This window comes from Folsomia candida, unplaced genomic scaffold (genome assembly GCF_002217175.1).
Source record: "Folsomia candida strain VU population unplaced genomic scaffold, ASM221717v1 Fcan01_Sc001, whole genome shotgun sequence".
In the NCBI taxonomy this organism is placed as follows: domain Eukaryota; kingdom Metazoa; phylum Arthropoda; class Collembola; order Entomobryomorpha; family Isotomidae; genus Folsomia; species Folsomia candida.
In genome coordinates, this window is record NW_019091193.1 from 20,745,352 (window position 1) to 20,770,613 (window position 25,262).

The window sequence follows — 25,262 nt, forward strand, 5'->3', positions numbered from 1 at the left end:
TTTGTCTTTCAACCTCGAATCCGACTGCAGGCTTCCAACTTGAGCGTATTCGAGGACGTAAAATTTGCGTCGGGAAGGATCATAATGGGATTATTATTCTACACTTTTTATTATCTCGAGGATGAGCGGAAGGATATTTGTCTCTGCTCTAATGTGGCCATTTACACACAAAAGTCTGGAGAAAGCAGAAAAGGAACGCCTGCTTCATTTTGGATTTTGCTAACAAATGAGATGCTAAATAATCCAACCACATTATGCTCAAGTATTATCACTCATCGTGAAATTTAATACACTAATTTTATTACACCAGCAGAAAATAACAAACATGCATATTATCAATAAATAACGATAGTTTAGTGGAAGGTGACTTTGCGAAAAGATTAATGTGACTTATGACCAACTGTTCTTTAATAGCTCATCAATTGCGATTAGTTCTGCAATTGACCTTTCTCTTTTTTTGCTGTGCGCAAATTGTGCAAAATGACTGGTTCAATTACATTCCAATTAATGCAGTTAGTAAAATTATGGGACGGCTCCAATGGGCTCCATTTGGGTGGCAGCATATCTCGTGGCGTAGTAATGAAGGGTCTCATAAATGTGCAAGTACTGCTCTTTCGTCTGCACTGACCCGGCCCGATCCTGTCTCAACCGACCTACCAGTCGCGGAATGTCCGCGGTGCCTTTCTGCTGAAGCTCAAATTCTGCAATTAAAACAATTAACTATTAGCATTTGTGACTTAATTGTGCTCATGTATGACGCATTTATTCAGTAGTGCTCACCTTTCATCGCAATATCACAAGCGACGATGGTGCCACTGCGGCCAGTTCCAGGGCTGAAGTTAAGAAAACATGAATTTCAGAAGTCTGCTAAACAATAACTGGGAAAAGGTAAATCAAAATCAATACCTGCAGTGAACCACGACCGGAGTTGGCTCTTTTGTAAATTTTCTCGACTTGAGGAGAAAGTCCACTGTTTTAGCCGTTGGGGGCACTCCTTTATCCGGCCACGAGTGGTACCACAAATGAATCACGTCTCTCCTCAAATTTCTTTCCATGTCCTGTGAACCACAATTTGCACTTACAAGACTGAATGGACACATAATGTGTCACACATTTGCCTCTCTTGGCATATTAAGGTGTCATATTAACGTACCTTGATAACAATATAGGAAGTGATGCAGTTGTCAGTGGCGTCTCGCTTTTCTAGAGTGACTTGAAAATCTAGGATAGACATAATCATAATCGGGTCAAATGGCAAATATCTGCATATCATAAGTATGCATATATATAAATTTGTATAAAGGATTTTACCTCCGTGAAGCTGACTGCAAATTATTAATTAAATTGTTAATATTTACAAAATTCAAAATAGTGATTAATAATGAAATTTATTTACCTGCAGTCTATTGTCTCTGAGCGTGGGTAATATTCAGCACATTTTGAGTGCCCGGCTTCTGCAAAGTCTGTGAGCATGAAAATAACGCGGACTTGTTGCTGCAAATAAGAATGAACAGAACAATTACTACATTAATCAATCCTGAATTAATTTAATGAATCCTGGAGAACGACTTCATGATTAGTTGCTGTTTTACCAATCTGTTCCATCTAAAAACCACCACAATCGACTTACCTCCCACACCATCCTCCAAAAGTCGACCACTGTTTCCTCAAGCGGTCCTATTAAACGTTGAATCACAAACAGGCACATTTAACAACCTTCTTAAAAGCAATCCATTATGAGTCATAATTTATGACAATAAAATACCTTGCGTCACAATATAGCGTTTTGGTTCACCATTTTGTCCCTATCAGAATATTGTACAACATTTATTATTCCATTGACACTATACATAAAGTCTCATATTCAATGAACTCACTCTGACAAAGTTTGCGTTAATGTAATCCGAATTTGGTTGCTCTTCTTGGAATGTTAGCAAAACTCGTGTGTCTGGGAAAAAATATTAAAATATTTACTTCTGTCGACCTATATACATATGTATGTACATGAATTGGCATTACGCATTACATACCTGGCATGGGAATTACATTAGCGTATCTATTTTTGGATTCAGCTCCTTGAGGAATGTCATCTGCATGGTAAAAGCAAACATGGTTGAATAAGATATCCGCGACTTTCTCCGAGGTTTCCAGTGCATGCATAAATTGACAATGACACCAACAAGATAAAATATACTAACCAAGTGTGGGTGATACACTAGGAATTGCTCTAAACTCTGCGTCCAGTCCAGCAATGTCAGTTAGTGCAGAGTGTAGCGTGGATAAATTAACAACTCTGGATGGTGCGGTCTAAACAAGAGTAATTGCTCATTATTTCTATTTAAAAGTATAGATCAAAAGATACTTACAGGGTCATCAAACGCGGCATTTGTGTAGGACCGTTTCGAGCCACGGAGACGCTGTTTCCTTCGGAAGGAGTTGGAGAATGAGATGTTGTCCAGACTGTAGTCGTCCAAAGTGACTGGAGTGCATCGCTTGGCAAATTTTGTCTGAGATTGTCGATGCCTCAGAACCAACTGCGTTGCATGAAAATTCATGCTTTTAGTCAAATTTATTTTTATAGCTTTTTTATAGCAGCTTACGAGAAGAATTCCAATTAGGAAAAGACAGGTAGCTGCAATGGAAGCAATCGCAATAGCGGCAATGATTCCTAAAAATAAACAATTACTGCTGTTAATATTATTATACATAAATATTTTGGCTCAACAAAGTTTCATGGAATTTATAAATAATCGTATTTTGGAACTTGCCTGAATTTTCATTACTTTCATTATCTTCTGAAGAAATGAGTTGGCTGGCGGAAACCATATCCACTTTCTTGACCTATAATTTACAAAAATAGTTTAATATGTGCTTTAATAAATACTAATATGTTTCAAATTATTAAGTAGAAGCTAATTTTTATTGGGTATGCTTAATGATGACCCACATACATGCATTTTATTGGCACTCGTTCAGGAAATGGTCGAAATCATTCAGAATTTAAAACGATCCGACAAAAGTGGAAGAATCGTGCGTTTCTTATATAAATAAATAATCACTCGAGTGTTGCACAAGATTCAATCTGATCCCATCCGATTATCACGGAATCTTCTTTCAATGTTTGCTCATAACAATGCAGATTTGGAACTGATAATGCGTCTAATGGATGCAAGATCAGGTAGGTTAAGCAATGACCTAGTATTCCGTATTCAACACTCAATGAAAATCTATGGCATTCACACAAAATACAAAACACACGTATGTGGGATGAGCAGCGAGGATCTCACCTTCGTCAAAAGAAAATGTGGAATTGTTATTCTTGTAATTACTCTACGCTTGCTTGAGAAATAAGACTGATTGATAAACACAATTGATCCATCCCATTTAAAATGCAAAGCTATATGAACCAATTTAAAACTACGATCTTGAATCACTTTCCTTGAAATGTGGAAAGGTTAGTTCAAAATACACACTACGAAACATAAAATATGAGATTGTAAATACCATGACATATTCATGATGGCAAAAGAATGACATGACCAATGAAATCGACTCACCCTTTGATAAAACACACCCTGGAACATGCTCTCATTTTTTCCACTTGTTCCATTTTGGGACTCGTTCCAGAATTCATAAAAGGACATTGTCAGTTCCTGGTCGTAATTCCCAAGTTTGTCCTTCACGTAAAAGTAGACTGAGACATACTCCGCAGAATTTTTCTCTCCAGGAGATTGTGGCAAGTTGAAACCGCTGCCGTTTCCAGTCGTTCTTGTGCCTTCTCCGTCCTCCAAACTCTTCCTTTTGTCTAAAATCAAACTTTCTCCTCTTTCAGATCTCCGACGCCGACGTCGTCGCAATGACACGGTTTTATTCTCAGGTTTTGGAGTGACCACGTCACTCGAGTTTTGTGGGAATGACGTGATTTGTTTCTCGTCGGAGGATGACTCGTTTTTTCCAATGGACGGTGAGATTTTGGGTGTAGTTGCTCCAGTGGTTGTCGCAATGGCTGTTGTCGTGATAGTCGGTAAGGTCGGTAAGGTCGATTTTAAGGCTGGAACAACTGTGGAAACATTGGCCTTTTGTGAAGGATCTTCAGTTGGGGGAACAATGATGTCGGAAGAGGATGTGCAGTTTGGTTCAATGTACACCACAATTTGATCTGGGCCCACGACTCCGCTGAAAATATTTCATATAATATTTAATTTAAGACAACAGGAATTTTACAAGTTGTAGGAATTGATTGACGATGATGAATTCGTGTTCTGGAATTTACTTAGGACGAGTTCATAAAGAGATAAAAGCTTAGAGAAATAATTATCTGGGGACCACTGTACCATGGTCTAATGGCTGGAGCAACATTCATCATCAGCATGAAAAGCATCATCAGCATTTTATAATTTAAATGTGTTTTCCACACATCATCTCAGCGAATAACCATGTATAGTAAACAGTATGGGTTATTTTAGCAATATGTCCATTCAATATATGAAGTGTTTATGGTTTGCTTTCAGCGATGAAAATTTTACTTTAAAATTAGACGTCACCTTTTCTCGTATCTTCGTGTATCGCTAAATATCAATATTCCAAATGCACTTACAACATGCACAACTTATTTAGAAATTTGTATGCAAAACAATCGTTTGAGTTAAGAGTTCCGCGTACTGGACAATAGCAAATGTTCTATGTATGTACAGCTGCGTATTTTAGACACATCCGTATTTAACTATAATTACTTTACAAACATAAAAAAATATAGTCTCCCGACGAGTATTATGTAGCAAAGCAAAAGATTGTAAACTTTCCAACACTCATCAATTGGAAGTTCTTCAACTTCGTTCTTCTAATAAGTAATTTTACCCTCATCTCTTGTTGCGGTCTGGTAACATTTCTACCACTGCACTCCTGAATAGTCCTGAATTGATACGACATAAATAAATAGAAGTAGAACTACAGACGATAATGTAACACTTGACAGATTCAAAAAGGACTACAAAATTGTCACATTGTACGCACAAATCCTACAAGATTACGAACTTAGGGAAATATGATGCTGTTTAATTAGTATTAATTACAGTCTCGGTAAATCTAATTGAGTTGCTACTTTGCACTTTGAGCTGTATACGTAGGAAATATAAACAACAATTAACAAAAGCCACAAAGTGATTTTTTTACCCACTCTGAAAATGTGTACTACTGAAAATTCGACATTTATCTATCTGTCTGGGTTTTTGGTATGGATTAATTTGCAGGGGAACCTCTCGAGCGTAAAACGCCATTCTTTCTGTTCCTCATTGTTCGTCAGTCATGCATTGATTGAGATGTGCATTATTCTCACTCACCTTTTCCTCCCTCCATAAACGAACACGATCATCTCTTTGAAGTTGTTGAGATTCGAACAAAACATTGTTTGGGCGACTCGTAGCTCCATTTTTACCAAGACTGGGACTTGGTACAGGGCAGGGACAACCACCTTTGGGAGATCCTTCGTCAAAGGGTGAACCTTATCCTTCGGCACCACTGAAGAAGACTCATTTTTCCCATGACTCTCTATATCGTTGTGAGAAATTTCAGGGAAGTTGTGCTCAATTTCATGCTCTGACGATGATGGAGAAGTTGTTTCTGGTTTTGTGACGGATGTGGAATTTCTAGGAACGATTATTGGAATTTGAGATGATGGAGAGGCTGCTGCCGTGGTCGTAAAGGTTGTCGAAGTTGTGCTCATTTTTGTTGTAGTGTTGTTATCAAGGGTGGGATAAAATGGGGTTGGTGAAGGTGCGAAGGATAAGCCTGTCGTAGAATTTCTGTTTAATACATGGGTTTGAGACTCTGCTGCAGAATCTTCTGGAGGGTGTGGTGACGAAAGGTCATGTTGTTGATGGTCATGATTATGACTGTGGTGGTGTTCGTCGTCGTCATCCTCATCATTGGATTGGGATGTGTAGGAATACTCACGTGTGGTGCTAAACTCATAAGAGCTTGAGGTAAAATGTGGCTCTTGCACTTTTGTATAAAACACGGACGTTGCATCCTTTGAAGAGATTTTGGGTCCTGTTGTAGATGCCGTTATGTTCGTGGAGGGCCTGACTTCGGACTGTGAATTGTTGTGTTCCTCCACCGAGTTGGTAACCTGTGGCGCTGCAACTTTATCCATGACCGTCGTTAAGGGAAGTATTGGGGTGGAAATAGTGGTTGAAGATGAAGAGTGATCGTTCAGTGAGTGAGTATTTGCTTCAACGACGGGTGCAGGGATTTGGAATTCAACGTTGGTAATGTTATAACTTGGTGTGGTTGTAATAATATCTTCATGGTGGGCCAGCGTCTTTGTGACCGTCACGGTAACTGATGGTTCAATATGAGGGGGGGATGGACTTGGATTAATCGATTCATCCGATCCGAGGGATAAATTATGACTACTGCCACTTCCGTTGTGAGCATGGACATACAAATGATTGAGATTATCCGTGTTGTGGCTGTCGACATGTTCTCCTTGATTGCCTCCTGCAGTTGGGACTTCGGAAAAGTAGTCTCGATATTTAGGAGTGCTTACTCGGACATGATTATGACCAACTCTAGGCGATGATCCGTCATGAGGTTCATCTCCCCCAGCACTGCTTCCCTCAAACTTGAAATTTCCAAATCGTGCATCGTTATAACCAGGATTGGTCGGTATGTGGACAGAGTAATGTTCTGTCGTAGCGTCTACTTCCATTTCTCGACTACCATTGTGGTGGAAGTCGCCAGAACCCTCGTGATTGTGGTCATCGTCATGATCATCCTCGCTCTCTAATGTCGATGGAAATCCGTCCTCATCGCCATGTTGATACGTGTCTCTTTGAATTCCGTATTCCTCTTTGTACACTCGTCTTGAGGTAAATTCCTCTGGAGTTGAGGAAGCTGGCGAAGGTCGAATCGCATTAAGTGGGGCCTCGTTGTTCGCCTCTGGCTGAACTACAGGCGAAGGTGTGGTACTCGTAACTGGGGTGACATGTTCTGTGGTGGTGGAAAACGTTACTGCCTGCACTGGAATATCTGAGGTGACCACACCCACCACTCCGGGACCAGGTCTTCTTGACATTGTTACCTTCACTTTTCTTACTTTGATATTATTATTATTATGAGGATTGTGATCCACTAATACGTTGTTGTTCTGCAGTGATGCTGTTGGTGACTGAGTATCTTCTTCCATGTCGAACAAGACATTCTCCGTCGTTGGAGCTGTCTCCGTGGTCAAGTTTCTAAAGTAAGCATCATGATCTCGAATAATGATTGGTTTTGGCCTTGTTTTGGTCACCACACGAACTGGTCCCTTCTTGCTGAATCCTGCAATAGCTCTGGAACCGTTCTGATGTCCAACAAGTGTTACGGTTCGGAGGGTAGTTGCTGCTGCATCGACAAGAAAATCTTCGTCTAGAGGGTCGGTGGCAGTGGACAACTCGTCGCCTATTGTTTCCACCGTTGTTTGAGGCGCTTCAAAATCTACTGCTCCATTCCTATTTCTTCCAAGAATGGATGTGATCTTTCTCCTTTTGACTACTCTGTTGTACGTGGAGGGATTAAACTGTATGACAGAAGTGGTTGGTCGAATTCCTCTCAAAGTTGTACTCCCGACGTTCAAATTTGTATTATTCGCATTATTTCTCTCACTTTCACTGTCTCTTACACTATTTGTGATGACTGCATTATTATTTTGATTATTGCTATTATTGCGACGGAAAAGATTCATATTTGCATTGTGATTGTTACTGTTGCTGCTGGTGGCGTAGTGCCGAGAAGTTTTGTTCATGAGAATTGAGGAAAATGGTGTGGTTGGCGTCCTCATGGTCTGGGACGGATGGGTGGGCACTGGAGAAGGTAGCGCTGAGTGGGTTCGGGCTTCGGATTCTTCTGGAGAATCTTGGTCGTCATCTTCCCAGGACGATGAAACATACTGAGTAGGTTGAACTTCTTGGTCAAGTTCTTCTGAAAATTTTGGAGGTTTCTGAGTAGTTGATGAGGTTGTGGTTGGTGAGGTAATGTTAAGTTTCCGACGAAGTAGTGAGTTCACGTGGGAGCTTTTTTGTGAAGGTTTAATTGTGGTGGTTGTCTCGTCCTCTTCTTGGGAAGATGCTTGTTGGGATTCACTATTTCCGCTGTGACCCCCCTCGAGACTTTGGCTGCCCCCGGGGGCCACAGTGCTTGTTGTGACTATGTCATCATCAGTCTGTCTGGACTCTGCCTCATCGGAGTAGACTGGAAATGGAGGGTTGGTATCTCGTCTAGATAACCTTGTTCTTAGTATCCTTCCACTGGAGATTTGAAATGAGTCGCACGATGAAATTTGGACTAGCGTGAGCAGCAGTAGACTCACTGCCAGATTGGCCATCCAGTGTCCTGCAATATTAAAATATATAATGTTAGATTCATGCAGATACTTATTTTATTGTTGCATCAGAAAGGAAGAGTAAATCACTTGAGGATCAATAGGCAATAATCGATAATTTACATGTAAGTATTTCATGAGCCAAATCTATCTCTCGAAAAATTAACAAATGTCAGGCCTCGATCCATGTACCTTTACCACCATTTGTTGTATTTCATACATAGTATACTTTTTTGCCTCGATCCCGTTACATGAGCTCCAAATTGGTAATAAAACAAACAAACAAAGAGGACAAAGTGTTCATCCTGTTATGTTGAACCCAACATTAATCCAATTCGTCACTCTTCTTCCTTCCGGTCAGGCAGAGACCACCTCTGCTCCATCCAACCAACTCAAAAACACTGCACAATTACCTTGTCAATGTGTAACCCCAATTACTCCAACACAACATCACGATTTACAATACGGTCAGCAACCACATTTAAGTATACTAAATCCTATAATGATCAATAATGGCCACACAACTGTATACAAAACTCGTGTGTTTTTTATTTGCTTATCTATTTTTTGTACGACCGTCGATGGCATATGTACTCTACCACTTCTAAACAAACCATAACTCGTATTCTGAAAATCCAGTTAAAGTTTACGCATTTTATAATTTATCAACGTTGCAGGGAGTTCAATTTTTTCGAAATCTGGCTGCATGATGAGAATACATAATAGTCAAACCCTACACTACAGACTTGATGTATCAATATGTATGTACATGATAGGGACATGAGTCCCCTGACCAATATTTTACACCTGTGGCATCTTTGCTTGATACAATTGAATTTCCCAACATATCCACCTTGAAAATTTTAATTTCTCCATCTAATTTGTAAAACCAGCCAGTGCCTGTCAAAAATATGAGAAATTGACTTCACATTCCTAAAAATCATGTGCAATTCTATTTTCATCCCAAATTTCACGTTTATATGACAATTTTGAAAACTTCTGCCAGGCCTGGTCGAGCTAAAAACGACAAAAATAAATTATTACATTTCAAAACTAAGCTCTGTTAATACTAGCCTTCGTTCAAATCAATTAACAAGTTAACACGTTCACACGACAGCTTTGGTGTTTTGAGAAAGTTGTTATTAAACAGCTTCAAAGTGTTTAGCTTTTGAAACCTATTGAATGAATGTTAATGTGAGCTTTTGAAAGTCAAAGTCCACAAATTAGAAGTCATTAAAAGTCATAATGTAATTGGCGTCCACTAGAAACAACTATCCCTGCACACTCGACTGAGGGTAAAAAAAACTATCCACAAATTCTATACGAGATATTTGTATTACTAATACAAAGAGAATACAATTTTTGTCTGGTCTAGCTACACTTTTTTTGCAATAGTCAAAACTGAATATCGGCATTTTAAAACATGGTTGCTTGTAAATTTTCATTTCGTGAATTTGCAGCCTGAATAAAACCAATATTAGTGGTTTAGTGAAATAACAACGCCCATTTTATATTATAATTAGAAACCAGTGCTTATAAAACAATGTTATTTCTGTACAGTAACCAGATCATCACTTCATGCATATGTACCTCTATGAATTAAATGCTATTGGCGTATTGCCATTGGAGCTGCCTGGCGCAGGAATGAGCGTCAATAAGTCAGTTGTAACCAGACCAGAGCATCTACAAATTATACGAAACAAGAGACGAAGGTCCAAGTGCTGCCCACATCAAATGCTATCATCAACAATCCAAAGCAGATAGTTTAGACCTGAACCACTGAAAATGATGCCTGAATCAATGACCTCCCTCGATATACCTCTGGAGATAAATAATAATAACTCATTTCCTAACGCCACAAATGCAATGCCAAAATGCTTAATTTAAATTGCGTGTACAATGCAAAATTATTCACGATATTTATGGGACAAACCAACCTCCATAAAATATGCTGTAATGCCCAAGATCAAGGTGACCGACTGTTTTGTTACTTAGTACTTGCCTAATATGTACAAATGCAAATTCGCATACATACTTCCAATTTTAAGCAAGTTAGAATTATTACGAACCAAATTTAAAAACAGATAATTTTTTAGTAGTGTCAACAAATGCAATTCGACGTCCACCTCCAGTCCAACATATAAATGACTACACATAAAACTGACAACTGAGAAGAATGACATTGCCTCAACGCCAATCAAGTATCATTATTGATGGAGTGTAATTCAACAGGATGCGAATAATGGATGGACGAATACGTAGAATATTTGACACAGACTGTAATTTGGCGAACATTCCGTTCTGTAATTTGCACCTGCATATGTATGTATGCACTTCATAAAATTGAAGCTAATTGGCCCACATTTCAGACACGAGGAAGAAAAGGATTTATATGTATACGTATCATCGCTACATTTAAATGCATGCGTAACCAACTTCATTTTTGGGATATGTAGCAACCTTCATGCTAACGTCCAACAGCTCCAAAATCGCAATTGAGATTTAAAGATTCTGGCATACAATCTTCTTTGCATCACACTAACAGAACTTGTCGGAGAGATTTGATCAATAAGTTATTTGATGAAGACGAAGATAGGTTATCATCACAAGTCTGGTTAACACACTGTGCAGCTAGTCCACTATTTCCCACTATTAATGAGCACAACTACATATTAAGCCATGCAAATACGCAGTGAAATGCACCAATGTTTTATATAGTATACTGACATTATTTTAAAATAAGGTGAAAATATAGTAGTATTTATGTAACACATTTCTGTGTCTGTGTGTGAGGAGGGCGGAAATAGATTTTTACTAGTTTTGCATATCCTAAAATGACACTCCTTTTGTGGCAAACTTCCGCATCATACATTTCCACACAATTAACTTGGCTGGTTAAAGTTCACATTTCATTGTTCATCTCTTCTCGTCGGTCATCCTTATCACTTTACATATGCTATTTTACCTTGAATCAAATTCCATCCTTTGGTCTTGATAATGAGAAGCGAGCTGTGATTACACCTGCACCATTACACGGTAATCTTCCAAGCATGGCATGAACTTAAGGGCATGCATTCTTATGTACGTACTTCCCACTCGGTTGCATTCACAATTATTTATACTTGGACAGTCGGCGTAAATCGTTAGCAGACTTTAATGAAAATTCTTAACGAATGTTTTGTTGCAGGGAAGATCACAACAAAAGCGCTCTGATATGATAACGGTTCTCGCTTAACTATGTAGTTACGTTCGTCTCTCTTTTATCAAAAGTAGAAAAAATCAAGCATTTATTGTACGAATGTGCCAAGTTAATTTTACGAAAAAAATGAACGTACGAGTTTGTTCAACATGCTTGCTCTCGTGCAATTCATACATAAGACAGAATTTAAACTAGGTGAGTACAGCTACATATTTATATTTAGCCGAGTAACTGCAGATAATTACTGATAAAGTTGGAGAATATGGCAGAGTGCATTAAACAAGAAGAGGAAGCTACTTATAAGCATCACGTTTCTATGGGAAGAAGACAATGCAGTGCGGATGACCTATAAATTCTACGTACATTAAATTGTATTGTATACAAACATCATTCATTAGGCTTGAGTGGACTGAAATTCATACAAACTACACACATTCTAAATGTATGTATATGTGCAAGTGCTTGTCGAAAAGGAGAAAATGTATTTTTATTTTTTAATTACGTATCTGCAGCATCTCTACACATTTGAGCTTGATTCTATTTTTTGTTATTTTTTGCACTGTATTGAGCCCCTCATCATCTACGTAAATCGAAAAAGATTGTTAAGGTGCACTTGAATGGGAATTAATCTTAGCTCGCGTAGTTTTTTACCTGCAGCAGTTCAGATTCTTTAATAAATTTTGAATATCTCTGAAGTTCTGAACTGTAACTTTACACAGTACATACACATATGTAAATACATATGTACATATATGAATAGAATTACCAAACAGAATTAGCAAACTATCTCGGCCTAGCCATTCACTCCTAGTACACATTTACGTGCATCATTACAAAGGTCTCGCTGTAAAAACAAGCTCGTCACCTATTTATAACCCATTAATGAAACGAAACCCAAGGTGGTAATTGCTGTACTTATTTTACTAACAACCAATTACTACTTACTTTTCTGCATACTTGTGGAGCCACACACAGGTTGGCCTAAATATGTCATAGGAGCAAAAATGAACAGGCAGCGTTTTACAATTAAGTCCTGTCGTTAACAATCGGCCTCCTACAACTCTGGTTCAGCTTAAAATTAAAAGTGAGTGGCCATAACATATCTGAATGTCTCTTAAATCTGAGTCTGACTGAATGCAGAAAACCTCACGTGTTGAAATTAAGCATGCTTCTGTGATGCAAAAGTACATAAATGGAGAACGGTTGAGAAATCCTCATTGCATCCATATCCAAGCAAAATTCACCATTAAACTTTAAATCATGCACCACAGCGATGATTGCATATTGTCTTTTTACGCAGATCTACAATACTCTGAAGGTACATAGAAATTGAATTATACCATGTACCGTAACCTAATCTAAAGCAGTTTCAATGCACAAACCAAGGCTGCTGCGATGCACCAAGAGCACAACACATATTTTTTAAAGGTATTCGATGAATTCACATTGGTGTGGGAAACATTATTTGCCATTTATTGTGAGCACTATTAAGTTTTAAACTGCTTGAGATTTTATATTAACTCGTGATGGAAATGTGTATTTACTTTTAGTGTAATCTCCACCATTCATAATACACCCGGAAAGATTTTTTAGAAACTTACGTCTGACGCTTATTGTGCTCCGATCTCTTCCTTGTCTGGGTCCCATTGTGAACTATGTTTGACAACGTCGAGATCTTGGATTTGCTCCGGTTTCACGGATTTACATGTACATATACTCACAAGAAGTAATGTTCACCGTATCGTCTCACTTAAGTCCTATTGCAACTCTTTATTAACCTAGTCGTCCTAAAACTAATGACTAACCTTTCGGTTTATTTTTCCACATTACGAATTCCAATCATTTCCAACCCACAAAGATTATCACATTTTTAGGTGCAATGTACGATGCATCACGACGTCACGAGCGGAGGTGACGCTTGGATTTTCACTCATCTCCACTACTCTTCATCATTTCATGAGAATGTGAAAATATTGGATTTAGTCGACGTCCGATGGACGGTCACACCTTTCTGATTTTCAAAAAAAGACAATGTGATTGATCACTTTATCCATTTTTTGTCACAAGTTTATGATATCGGCACCACAAAAAATTGCATGAGACGACCACACTCCACTCTGTGCAGACAATATTCCGTCAACTTGAGTTACTTTCACATTTGAGTTCAATCACAATCTTATCCAAATTATTCCTTGAGGCAGAGAAGAAGTACAATGTTCTCAGGGTAGATAATAAATTGTCTTTGATTCAAGGTTCCTCTTCGGGTTTTCTATAACAAAAAAGAAAAATAAAGTTTCACTTTTGTATTTTCAATTTCAAAACAAGAATATGACTCATGAATGGCAGTGATATATCGTTATATGCACACTTGAATCGTGTGGTTGTCTTTTGCAAAACTACGGTTTATGATGGTCATATATTTACGAATGTACTTGTTGCAGAATACCACAAAATACTAACTGTTCTTCTCCTGTCATCTGCAACATGTCTTGCAAACATTTGTTATGCTCTCTTCTTATCTGTCCTAGTTGTTAGGATAAACTCCAGCTCAGATTTGTTACAGCGAGCTGAGTGAGATTTATTTAGCAATGACTGTGCTGCGCTGCGATAAGCATGTGGGAAGATGACACACATTTCTATTTCAAAACAAACTCTATTATTTGATCACAAATCTAATTAATAATTTGTGTAATGATGATAATTGACTATTTACGATAAATAAATGACTATAATATTGGGCGTCCTTTCCCAACCAACTTTTGTGTCTTCATCTAATTTCACAATCAATCAATAACTAAACGTAACGTCAATCCCACAAGTATGAATTTGGTGCTTTGGGTGGCTTAACACAGCCTATTGTTTTATTTCATTATGTCATAATTCAATGGAGTGTGTAGTAAAAAACGTGAATAATTATTATATTTTATTGCTGTGCTTAATTCTGTAGGCAGACAAACAATATCCATTCTTCAGTGTCTCACTTCCTAGTTTCTCATTTTACCTCTGGGAGCAAGAAGTATAATCAATTATATTTTTTCTCCTTCTGACTTTTGGGTGTTTGAGTAACGGAGGTATTTTAAAAATAAGCTAAGCGTAGATTAAATTTCCACTTGTAATTTCCTCTTTTAATCGTCCCCCACTTCCAACTGCACACACTGTGGAGGACGTGCGTGAAATGAGGAGGACGACTGATTAGTTGTGTTGAGCTACATAATAAACCAATTCGCTCTGTCGTCTGCGCAATAATAGGCTGAAATTTGGAATGATGAGGAAACTGGTCTGTTATGTAAAATCATCCGGATTTTGTGCACTTTGAGTTGCGACAATATCTGAATTCCAATGAATGTACATATAGCGTATAGCGAATGTATAAACTCCAACGTAATTCCACAGAGCCCGTTAGAAATTTTTGAAGCTACTCACATTTCAATAATATTTAAATACATCACGCTGACAGATGTGCTCGTAACTGCATTTGTGTGATATGCAGATAGTTAGTGTTTGTATCGCGTGTTCGAACCCAGATAAACTAAAGAAAGGAGTTAGAATACTCCCACAATTTCAGGCCCACTGTTCGTAATACGCTTAAGTAATGTGTGTATGTGAATTCACAGTCTGTTACTGAGTCGGTTTAATACATATTTCCAGCGATTTTACAATTTGTCTGAATAGTGCACGAGATAATGCAATGTGTGACCTGTGGTCTTCGCCTCTTAAATGGTCATTGTTCAGGAATGCGTGTATTTGCAGCGTCATTCTCGAGTGGCGAGTTAGTTTTTATCAACTATTTAGTCGAACGACTTAATGTTTTCCTGGTAAATGCGTCTTGGTTTTGTGAATGTTTGTGACTTAATTAGACTGGTCCCATCCAAGTTCCAAGTAACGAGTAAAGCTAACTTGATACTGGACAGGTTTAGCTGTTAAATCAATCTTTTACCTGTATGTCCTCCACTTCAGAAATTCTTGGGGTGATTCTCAATTGCAGTATTGATCAAATTTGAGACGTAAAAGAGGGCGAGAAATGTTGCTCAGGTACTTGAATATGCCTTGCTTGATTTCTGAAAATAAATTGAGCGATATTTTGTTAGTCACCAGTTTACATTCTCGCCGTTATTGTATACATACAATTTCATGACACGATTTTTCCTTTCGATTAACTTTCCAAACTATACAGTCCGAATAACAATAAACTTCTAGCGTAGGTTTGGGCGTGCCAGTCAAAATAAATCCAACAGTTACGTAGGCCAATAAAATTAAAAGGTCAGTTGCATTCTCGTTCTGAGTATTTCTGATTATTCAATATTCATGCATACTCGTACAAAATGTCCTACCCGCTGCGTACCTCGCAAGTAATACTAAAGATCAATTGTTAATTGTTATTTTTTAATATTGAGCGAATTTTTTATCGAAACGTAAAATCAATCAACTGTCATGCACAAAGGGTTAAGTGGTGCGGTTTAAGAGATTGACGTCATGCAATTTCTGCAAGGAAGACAGGCTCAAGTTAATTATCTTAAGACGTCGATGCAGTACACGATGCAAGTCTACGTCGCACATAAAACTTCGACGAATAAGATCTGCTTCAGATGCGCACTGACTCTTGAGAGTGATTTATGTGCATTTGGTATTATCAGAATTGCATAATCATGCTCCTAAAGAATCAGTCACTATTGTCGCTATTTTCCAGGCGTTACTTGTCCACAAAGAGCTAGTGAATTTGGTTTTACAATATAGCGTTTAAAAGTCTGTATGTACTTTGGATAGAACAATGGATGCTTGTGAGAAACAACAAATCGTTGGTTGCCATAAATGCCTTACATGACGAAAGTATTTTGTATCGCATTTAATCAAATTGCTTGCGACTGGCGACTGTTGTGAGATGCATTACAATCCAATTGTGCAGTGACATCCCAAGTGAAAAAAATTGTGTGGTTTAGCAAATTAGTTCTGTCAACTACTGCATTGTCTTTTGTTCTGCTATGCCTACAAACCGTAGTGGAATTTACATACGTTGTCGCTGACTGATGGTGGGGTCGTTATGGCTGGTTTAGCACCTAATGTATCAATCGGTTGCTAAACTTAAATAGAATTACAGTATTAGGATTATAATGAGTACCCGTAAAATTTTGAAAAGTACGAAACTAAAGTACTTTTGAAAAGTACAATGCATCCTGCCCACGCCACAAGTTTGGCTTGTTGTCCCTCAAAAAAGTACTTAGGAATTTATTGGGTTTATGTGCAGTGGAACATAGCCTATGTTACATAGGGGCATGATATAACAATTTGTAGAAATTGTCTGAAATATTACATAAAAGTTCAATTTAACAATTAGACATTATCCACCATATTTTTCCATCGTCAAACATTGCAATATACAAACCCAAATAATAAAACTCCAGGCTCGTGACTTTTCCTCGTAGCGTAATAAAATATTTATATCCACTACTTATTATGGACACATATTTTCATGCACATGCCCCCACTTGCATAATTGAACAAACTGCAACAGAACTTTAAAGCTCCATTATTATCGAACAATACATTTCTCTCTTCGCGTATGGTATTGAGCAGTATTATCAGAGTAAAAAGTGGCCTTCGTTCTTTCTTTGAGCTGTCGCTGTCATACGTTATTTGAACGAAATAAGTCTTTATCCCCTCTTTGAATCAAAATAGGCCTCTTGATGACCATGTTGGTTCGATTTGGATTGATGATACGAAAATATGTATGAGTCATCGCAGCAATTTGGCTAAATATTTAGTCATGGATCGAGAATTAAGATAAATAAGTATATATAAAATGCAGACAATGTGTTGGTCATCCGAAATATGATGCATGGTAGACACACGATGATACGATGTTCGACACGTTTATTTATAGAAGTTGATATTTATTTAGAAATATTCAAGACAACTGATGCCAGACAATAATAATTGGTGAAAATTACCAGAAGCCTGCAGTTAATCTTCTATTCACCAGTATGTGCATTAAAAAATGAACGCGATTTTTGTTCAATTTATCTGCTGTGCATACGTATGAACTAGAGTTAATCTAAACTGAAGAGAAACGCCCCATTTTCTTAGCCCTATTTTACACGTCCTTCAAAGTCCTCTGCATTCTTTGATTAAATAAAAAGCATTCACTCCTTCAATTGTTACAGCCTCATGCAACAAAAAGAACTTTTAGTCATGTTTAGATTTGACTTTAATAAACCAAGTGTGCAATATTTGCCAGTTTACGTTTCTACCCTAATTTTGCGTAACGTGGATTACACCACGTCATAAATGTATCACTTAAATTCTAGTAGCGTAATACACATACGGCATTCCATCCTTGTTTACTATCATAAATTAGGCGCAACTGTCCCTTGTACATATTTGTACGAGTAATTGATGTGTCGACTACAAGATAAAATTCTTCAATGAAGGTTATGTACATTCCTCGCCCAAATTATCTCTAATGCAACTGTTTAATCCCAGAAAAATCAGAATAAGGTTAACATGCTAATTTCATGCAAATTGCTAATGTAACAGCAGGTTCAAGTCTGTCCTCCTCAAGAGAAATGCCCATCAAGGGAACGGATTAGTAGGCAACCCGGTAACAAAACAACGTAATAACATAAATTCTTAGCTACATATTTAGAAGAAAACTAAATCTCTCACAAGACTGAAAATTAAATGCAAAAATCCTTTTCGACTGCAATCCTGTTTCAAAACTGGTAAGTTTTCGCAACCAGAATTCATTTCATAGTACATACACAAAAAATGTAGACCCAGAAAATTCTGACTTGTCACATCATCACATCATCACAGGCATGATAACATCACTTATAGATTACATATCTTCCTATATATTAAAAAATAAATTATGTTCGTTGTGGTTTAGTTACAGGTATGCTCCTCTTAATTCCTCATCCTTGGCAGCAACCAAGTTTGATTTTTGCAAAATTAAAACTGGTTTTATATTTTTGCACATACTATCAAATAACTAGCATTTTGACACGGGGGGGAATCACAAACTACTTTAAAAGAAAGGAACTGTTGTGTGAGTAGAAAAAGTTACCGAGCCTTCGAGGTTTATCCTTGTTTATGCAATCAAGAACTCAATTTTGTGTGTTTAAACCTTTACATTTCGCATAGAATAAATAATGATGGAAATGAATAGGAGAAAAGTGCCGGATGTCAGGCTGGGAAGGTGCGAAGGGTCAGCGCCCAGCAACTCTTTGTTTAATCAAGATCGCACAATCACACCCGTTCTTCCCATTGCATTACAGAATAGAATTGCAGTTCAGCTTTACATTGGCGTATAAATATTATAAAATTTAGAGGGGCATATGCGTATTATTACTTACTAGCGTATAGCCCGGCCAAGGCCGGGTTCTAGAGTTCCAGTGGGGGGTGTGCCCAAAGCGAAAAATCCGTCATACTATATTTTAAATAATTCCCAGTGGAGACTTTGTCATACTACATACATACATCAGACTGAGGGTTTGCCCAAGTCATACTGCATTTTAATTAACCTGGTCACAGACTGTGACTCACAGTAAAATTTGATTCCCCCTGTGGGAGTAGTTGAATAGCTAATTACTTAAATTCCCGTCGCGTGGGAGTAACTGCATAGCTAACTATTTAAATTCCCACGCTTCACGCTCCCGTTAAGTTCCATAAACCCCGTTAACTTCTACAATTAACGTCAAGCTATTGACGGATTCGGATTCAGCGTCAAAAATACATTCGAATTGATATGCGACATCACGAATAAGCCAGATTTGGACACCACGGTCACGGCGAGGTCACGGGGGCCTCGCAGGTCAAAACCATTGACGGCATTGGATTCAGCGTCAAAAATACATTCGAATTGACATGCCACTCGCTGTGGGTAGAGTTTCTCAAACTAAAATAATTAATTAATAGTGTTTATCACGATCACTTATCATGATAACCACTATTGATGAGTGATGTATGTACGTGGGGTGTACATGTTCATGTATTCATTTATTCATGCAGTGCAGTGCATGCATGCAGTGGTTGCTCCGCTTCCTTCTTTGTCTACTGTATGGGGCAATTTGCATTGCGAAGACGGACCCAGGGATCATACTAACACTTTATTAGAGTAGATAATATGCGAACGTACGTAGTAAACACAGTTGCGCAGAATTTTTCGTCTTGATTTAGTTTTAACGAGTTTTTCGCGTGTTACAAAGTTTAAGAAATATTTATGAATAAAGTATTTTCGTTATTGGACAAATTTCTAGCACAAAATTATGTTTTCCTTCCTTAGCTGAACAATATGAGTGAGAGAATTTGTTAGTATTTTCGAGAGTATTACATGCATCCAGATGCACATGAGTTTGGCTACCGGTTCATAATTTGCTTTTGCTTGACCTATTTATTAAGGGGTGAAAGCCCTTTATAAGATCGTTATGTCCGTCTGTCTGTCCGTCCGTCCGTCCGTCTGTCTGTCCGTAGCTCCGATAACTTTTGAACGGAAAGACATAGAGACTTGAAATTTTGAACGTTAACTCCTAACGTCAAGGGACAGGACAAGTTCGAAGATGGACACTTTGACGACGTCACCTGTGACGATGACATCGTCACAGTGACGAAAAGTGACGAAAAAGTGTCACTTGTCAGTTTTGACATGTGACACATCATTTTTAACTATTTTTCAATGAGGAATTCGAAAATTCATGTCATTTTGTGTTTGGACGTCACCTGTGACGATGACATCGTCACAGTGACGAAAAGTGACGAAAAAGTGTCACTTGTCAGTTTTGACATGTGACACGTCATTTTTAACTATTTTTCAATGTCAAATTCAATGGTGACCTCCATTTTGACCTCAGAGGTCATGTAAAGGTCATAGGACATATCTATTTCAATTTCAACTGAAATTTAACCCCGAATTCAATGGTGACCTCCATTTTGACCTCAGAGGTCATATAAAGGTCACATAAGGGTTATCAACTGTTAAATTTGACACAAATAAGACACAAAAGTCGAAAACACGTCAGAAGTGTCAATCTTAACAAATTTTCGAACAATTTGATATTCACATTGACGTATGACACTCCTTTCACCCCTTGGTTACATGCGTTGTAACGGTTTATTAGATACTTGATTCTCCTTCAACAAACTTTGCTGCAGTGTGTCAAAACTAGAAAACATTCTACACGTTAACAGCATTACGTTTTGATGTATAAAATCAGGTGTTTTGTGGTTTTCAGATTTGAATGATTATTAAAATATAAATTATCAAAATGTTACCAAACAAGCTGATAGTTGACGTTGGGAATCACTTCCCAATCGAGGGTGTACAGTGAAATCAACAAACCCATTCTGAATTTTAGTTGCATGAGCAATTAGATTAAAATGTAGTTACATACAGTTAACCTTTTTAATTGTATATGTATTAAGTAGCCATGAGATGGCCTTGAAATGTATACAGTATATTTTAAATTTAAATTCGAACTGAATTTCAAAATTGTTAAAATATTTTATACTACATAAAACCATTCAAATCTTATTGCACAGCACAATTACACAGATATTGTTTTTTGTGGGATTGATAGTAGAGTAGACTAAACAAAACTTTAGAGTAAACTAAAAAATAGCTCCTTGCTGAAAAATATTTACACTTGATAACTTACTTATTCGGTTGTCATTTATGCATTAATTAAAAATACATATATTTATTTTAGGTGTATATGCCAGCAACTATAAGACCGTTGAATTGAACAAAACACAATATGAAGCAAATATGTAAATATTCGGTACTCAATGCAATAATAATAACACAAATGAATTGTTATTTAAAAATGTATGTTTAGAATTAATAAAGGAGATTGGACTCTGTGAATGCAAATCAACTTTCTTTTCCAACGCTATTCAACTATTACAAAACCCAAGAGTCATCCCTCCCTTGTTAGATAATAATTATGATGGAGTTTAATAATTAATCCCATTTTCACTCTTTCTTATTATACTTAAAAATAATGAAATGAGGGAATTTGATGGTTTGGGTTTTCATTCATTCATTCATTCAAATTGTGATCAATCATTTCCATTCGCAACAAAACCACGGAACGAACTAGCCAAGCGTGGAAGAATGCACTCCATTTTACATACTTATAGAAGCAAATAGGAATTTGTACTACAAGTTGTATGCATATTTATTTTATATCGAATCGCATTAATTATCGTCCCGTGTCAGAAATGAGTCACGATAAATGATAATCAGCACTCATAACATGAGAGTTTATCAGTTCCTCTTCCTCTTTCACCCTTTTGACGAAGGATCATCTCCATTTAAATACGTGTTTGTGCCTCTAGATTGTTTGATGGGAGATTTTAAATACAAAGCAATAAGTTTGATTCAAAGCAAACTAATCCTAAGTATAAACTTATAGACTACAAGTTGTAGTTTGCTGTTTTGAATGCAGCAATCAGTGGAAAAGAGAGAGGTGCGAAATTTTGCCAGTATATACTATTTTTACTCTCTCAGCTCGTTAATATTATGTCCACACGAGAGCACTGACAATTAAGCTACAACCCAGTTTATAACAATAATCGTTATTTAAATGTTGAGACAAAGATGAGACCGACTTGAAGAAAATTATTTACGTAGAGTCTGAAATTTTTCTGGGGGATATAAGAGTACCAAAATGAACTACATTCGAAAGGAACAGATTTAAGTTTTAGGCACTGAAAACAGACGTATTTACTAAAATTATAAATGTGTAATACTCAATTTCTATAATCTTTATGCTTACTCATTGTGACATATACGAATTACAAGTTAAAGTCTGATCTCTGGCTAAATAATTCAACACACACCAGCTCTTACTTCACCACAACAATAAATATACACGCTAAAAAATCCGTACGGTATTTCAGTACGGACGTATCAAAAATTGCCCCCAGAGCTTTCCCCTCTTAATCCAAGTAAAATCCCACTTAATCCAAGCACAATCCTACTTGCACGAAGTGCGATTCTACTTGGATTAAGTGGGGATGGCTCTGGGGGCAATTTTCGATACGTCCGTACTTAAACACCGTACGAATTTTTTAGCGTGTAATTAGTGTTGTACATTTTTAATATGCGATCGTGTCATGTCATGCCGTGTCACTTGTGTCCCATTCAGCCAAACCTCTTTATACTTGTCCTGTCACTGTTACAACGACCTCGCACGAATGTCACCTTCGCACAAAAAATCGACAGTGTCTTCGTAGGTTATTACTTAATACAGTTGTTCTTAAGGGGATCTGGACATTTCTCACCCTACAAAGAGTACATAGCATAGGAGTCATTTTTTTAGATCGTCGAACAAACTTTGCTGTTGAGGGGTGCGAAAAGAGGATCAGGTAAAAACGGGTGCAAAGTAAGGAGTTCGGAAGACGGGTGCGAAAAGTCCTAGGCCCCATATTTAGTGAAGGATTTGTCTTAAATAAGATGGTCCTTGGTCATGTCGTAATAATAATGCAGAATAAAAATAAAAGAATTTAGTTAGTTGTATAGCTGCTGGATATATGCATATGTGTAGCTCTTGCACTACGAGTATAGTATTTTACTATACTCCGACAATAGTACTTTACATTTAGTGTTTATATGTACATTGAACAAACAAAGAAATGAAAAAAAATGGAGACAAACTTGCATGCGTGGAAAAGTTTAATAACTCAAAAGGCAAATATTTAAGTTTACCAAAAAAGTGAGAACGGCTAAGCATTCATAACAAACCAGCAGCGAGGCTGTGTGACTAAAAAATGAGATTCGAGATTAAAATGTCGTCTACAAACTCTCATATTTGACGAAATTAAATTGGACTGATTTATTGAAATTAGTGCGATTCATCCTTGTGAAAGTGGAGCAATTAGTAAATCCTTACTAATTAGATGATTAAAACTATAGGGAAAGCGAAATTTATTAAAATGTCGCTTATTTATCATTAGTACTTAAGTACAATGAAATAATACCAAGCGCTGGGCGTTTAGACTTTTCTCAAAAGGAATAATTGTACACATACATACATCTCTGCGAATATAATCTATACTAAAATGAATAAACATACTATATGTATAATAATATCAATTAGATTAGAGTGACACATTGTGTGGTGTAAATCGTACTTGTTGAAGAAGAGAAATTATATGTAGTAGTTCACAAATGATGACATTTGGGTATGGCACACATATACTCGTACCAATCCGAAAAGCAAGTGCAAACACTTTTATGAAATTAATTTTTACCTTTAATCGATTCCAGAACATTTCGACTTTTGTTAATATCACAAAAACATTTTATAACACGTTTACTACCGACGTTCTCACAATATTCACTTCACAGGTACAATTTAAGGACAGCTTCGCAACCACTTATTTACATGGAACACTGCACATAAATTCCACCCCAGATGGGTCTAATCCTAAGTATATGCGAAACTTAAAATATTTGCAAGGGTGACGCTTTTACTGACATGTGTCCAGCATTATGGCGAATCGATGAAGTTTCCTTTTAAATTTTAAACGAAACCTTGAGTTGAGTAAGCGAGCAAAAAATGTGACCACTATGACTCAGTTATATCGTACTTGGAGAGTGGGGCAACTTTCTTGTAAGCAAGCAACGGGATGACTAACAAACTAGCAAAAATATTGTGTTGTTCTCGTGTTGTGTGGGACACAAACATTTCGATTCGACTTCTATGCTTTTAGATTGCAGGTAGGGTCCCTTGCTTTCGACAATCTACTTACTGAGGGTCCGTCCATAAAATGCATCTCAGCTTACTTGGAGTCAGTCTCTCAACTAACTATTCTTAGCATGCTTGCAGTATTTTGGACATTAGTACGGAATGCATGTACTTTCCACAAATCGTATATTTTATTTACGAGGCAAACTACCTGTGAATTTAATCCAATCTAAGCAGTGAATTAACAATGGAAGACAGACACAATAAGGATGGATTTAGTTCTTCTATAATGGCACGTCAGAGGTTGCTTTGTTGGTTGGTGTGGAAGTGCCCCTGGCGATTTTGCAATTCATTTCATGCTTTTACTCGTTTCACCAAATGCATAACACGTCAATGTGTATATCTAAATGATGACAATCGTCTGGTTTGGCGACGACAAGGAAGGACTGCTTTTTGAATCCATGAGTATATATTTTACATTGTTGCATATTTTTAAGTCTTCCTGCTATACGTAGCATTTGCTAAAACTACTCATCATTTTACCCACTTATGTATGCATGTACCTAGCTAATTGCGGAGATGCGAACTAATTCATACATGGTCAATAATGTGGCTGGCTCCGGGTATTTACTGCAGTCATTCGAAACTGAACGGATAATTGGTGCTTTCCGTCCAGTGGCATCATGACAAGGCGAAGTATTACGAGCATTTCAGGGCACACATACAAAATGCGATATGTATTATAATTCATGAAGTATGAAATTTCAAGGTTTCACCGGCATAACTTGTCAAGTGTATAATATTCGTTTTGCCAATTTCCCAGCTACATGTGAAGACTGGAATTACTGTGTGACATTTCGAGCGTGTTACGAAATTATGTTTTCAACGAGAATCCTGCGTGAATTGTATTTGTACATATTGATTAATATGCACTTACCGAATTAAATATAAATTCTAAAATATACAGAAAAATGAAAATAACCATAATCCACTGTCCGTTAATTATCCAGTCAACCCGATT

General features: G+C 37.3%; 1 protein-coding gene across 2 annotated transcripts; it reads right to left on the bottom strand.

The window, feature by feature from the left end:
- Positions 1-257: 257 nt before the first annotated feature.
- LOC110850823 lies at positions 258-24,195 on the bottom strand. Of its 2 annotated transcripts, XM_022098403.2 has the most exons (19): positions 23,805-24,195; positions 15,496-15,616; positions 13,160-13,827; positions 5,340-8,370; positions 3,558-4,176; positions 2,769-2,841; positions 2,601-2,668; positions 2,367-2,534; positions 2,199-2,307; positions 2,031-2,090; positions 1,878-1,948; positions 1,766-1,805; positions 1,631-1,677; positions 1,397-1,494; positions 1,312-1,325; positions 1,154-1,221; positions 907-1,058; positions 781-833; positions 258-701 (listed from the first exon to the last, which is right to left on the bottom strand). In XM_022098403.2, exons 3-19 carry the CDS (start codon positions 13,203-13,205, stop codon positions 523-525), a joined length of 4,896 nt encoding a protein of 1,631 aa, XP_021954095.1. In that variant the 5' UTR covers positions 13,206-13,827; positions 15,496-15,616; positions 23,805-24,195; the 3' UTR covers positions 258-522. The 2 variants fall into 2 exon arrangements, with proteins under 2 accessions (XP_021954095.1, XP_021954103.1); XM_022098411.2 differs by lacking the exons at positions 15,496-15,616; positions 23,805-24,195 and adding an exon at positions 14,560-14,923.
- Between the last annotated feature and the right edge of the window lie 1,067 nt (positions 24,196-25,262).

Excerpts from the sequence above, each read along its gene's own strand:
- LOC110850823 (XM_022098403.2), bottom strand. The coding sequence starts at position 13,205 with ATGGGACCCAGACAAGGAAGAGATCGGAGCACAATAAGCGTCAGAC. Across the intron at positions 2,091-2,198 it reads TAGTGTATCACCCACACTTG|ATGACATTCCTCAAGGAGCT; the intron begins GTTAGTATATTT and ends TTTACCATGCAG. Across the intron at positions 834-906 it reads CCGGTCGTGGTTCACTGCAG|CCCTGGAACTGGCCGCAGTG; the intron begins GTATTGATTTTG and ends TCTTAACTTCAG.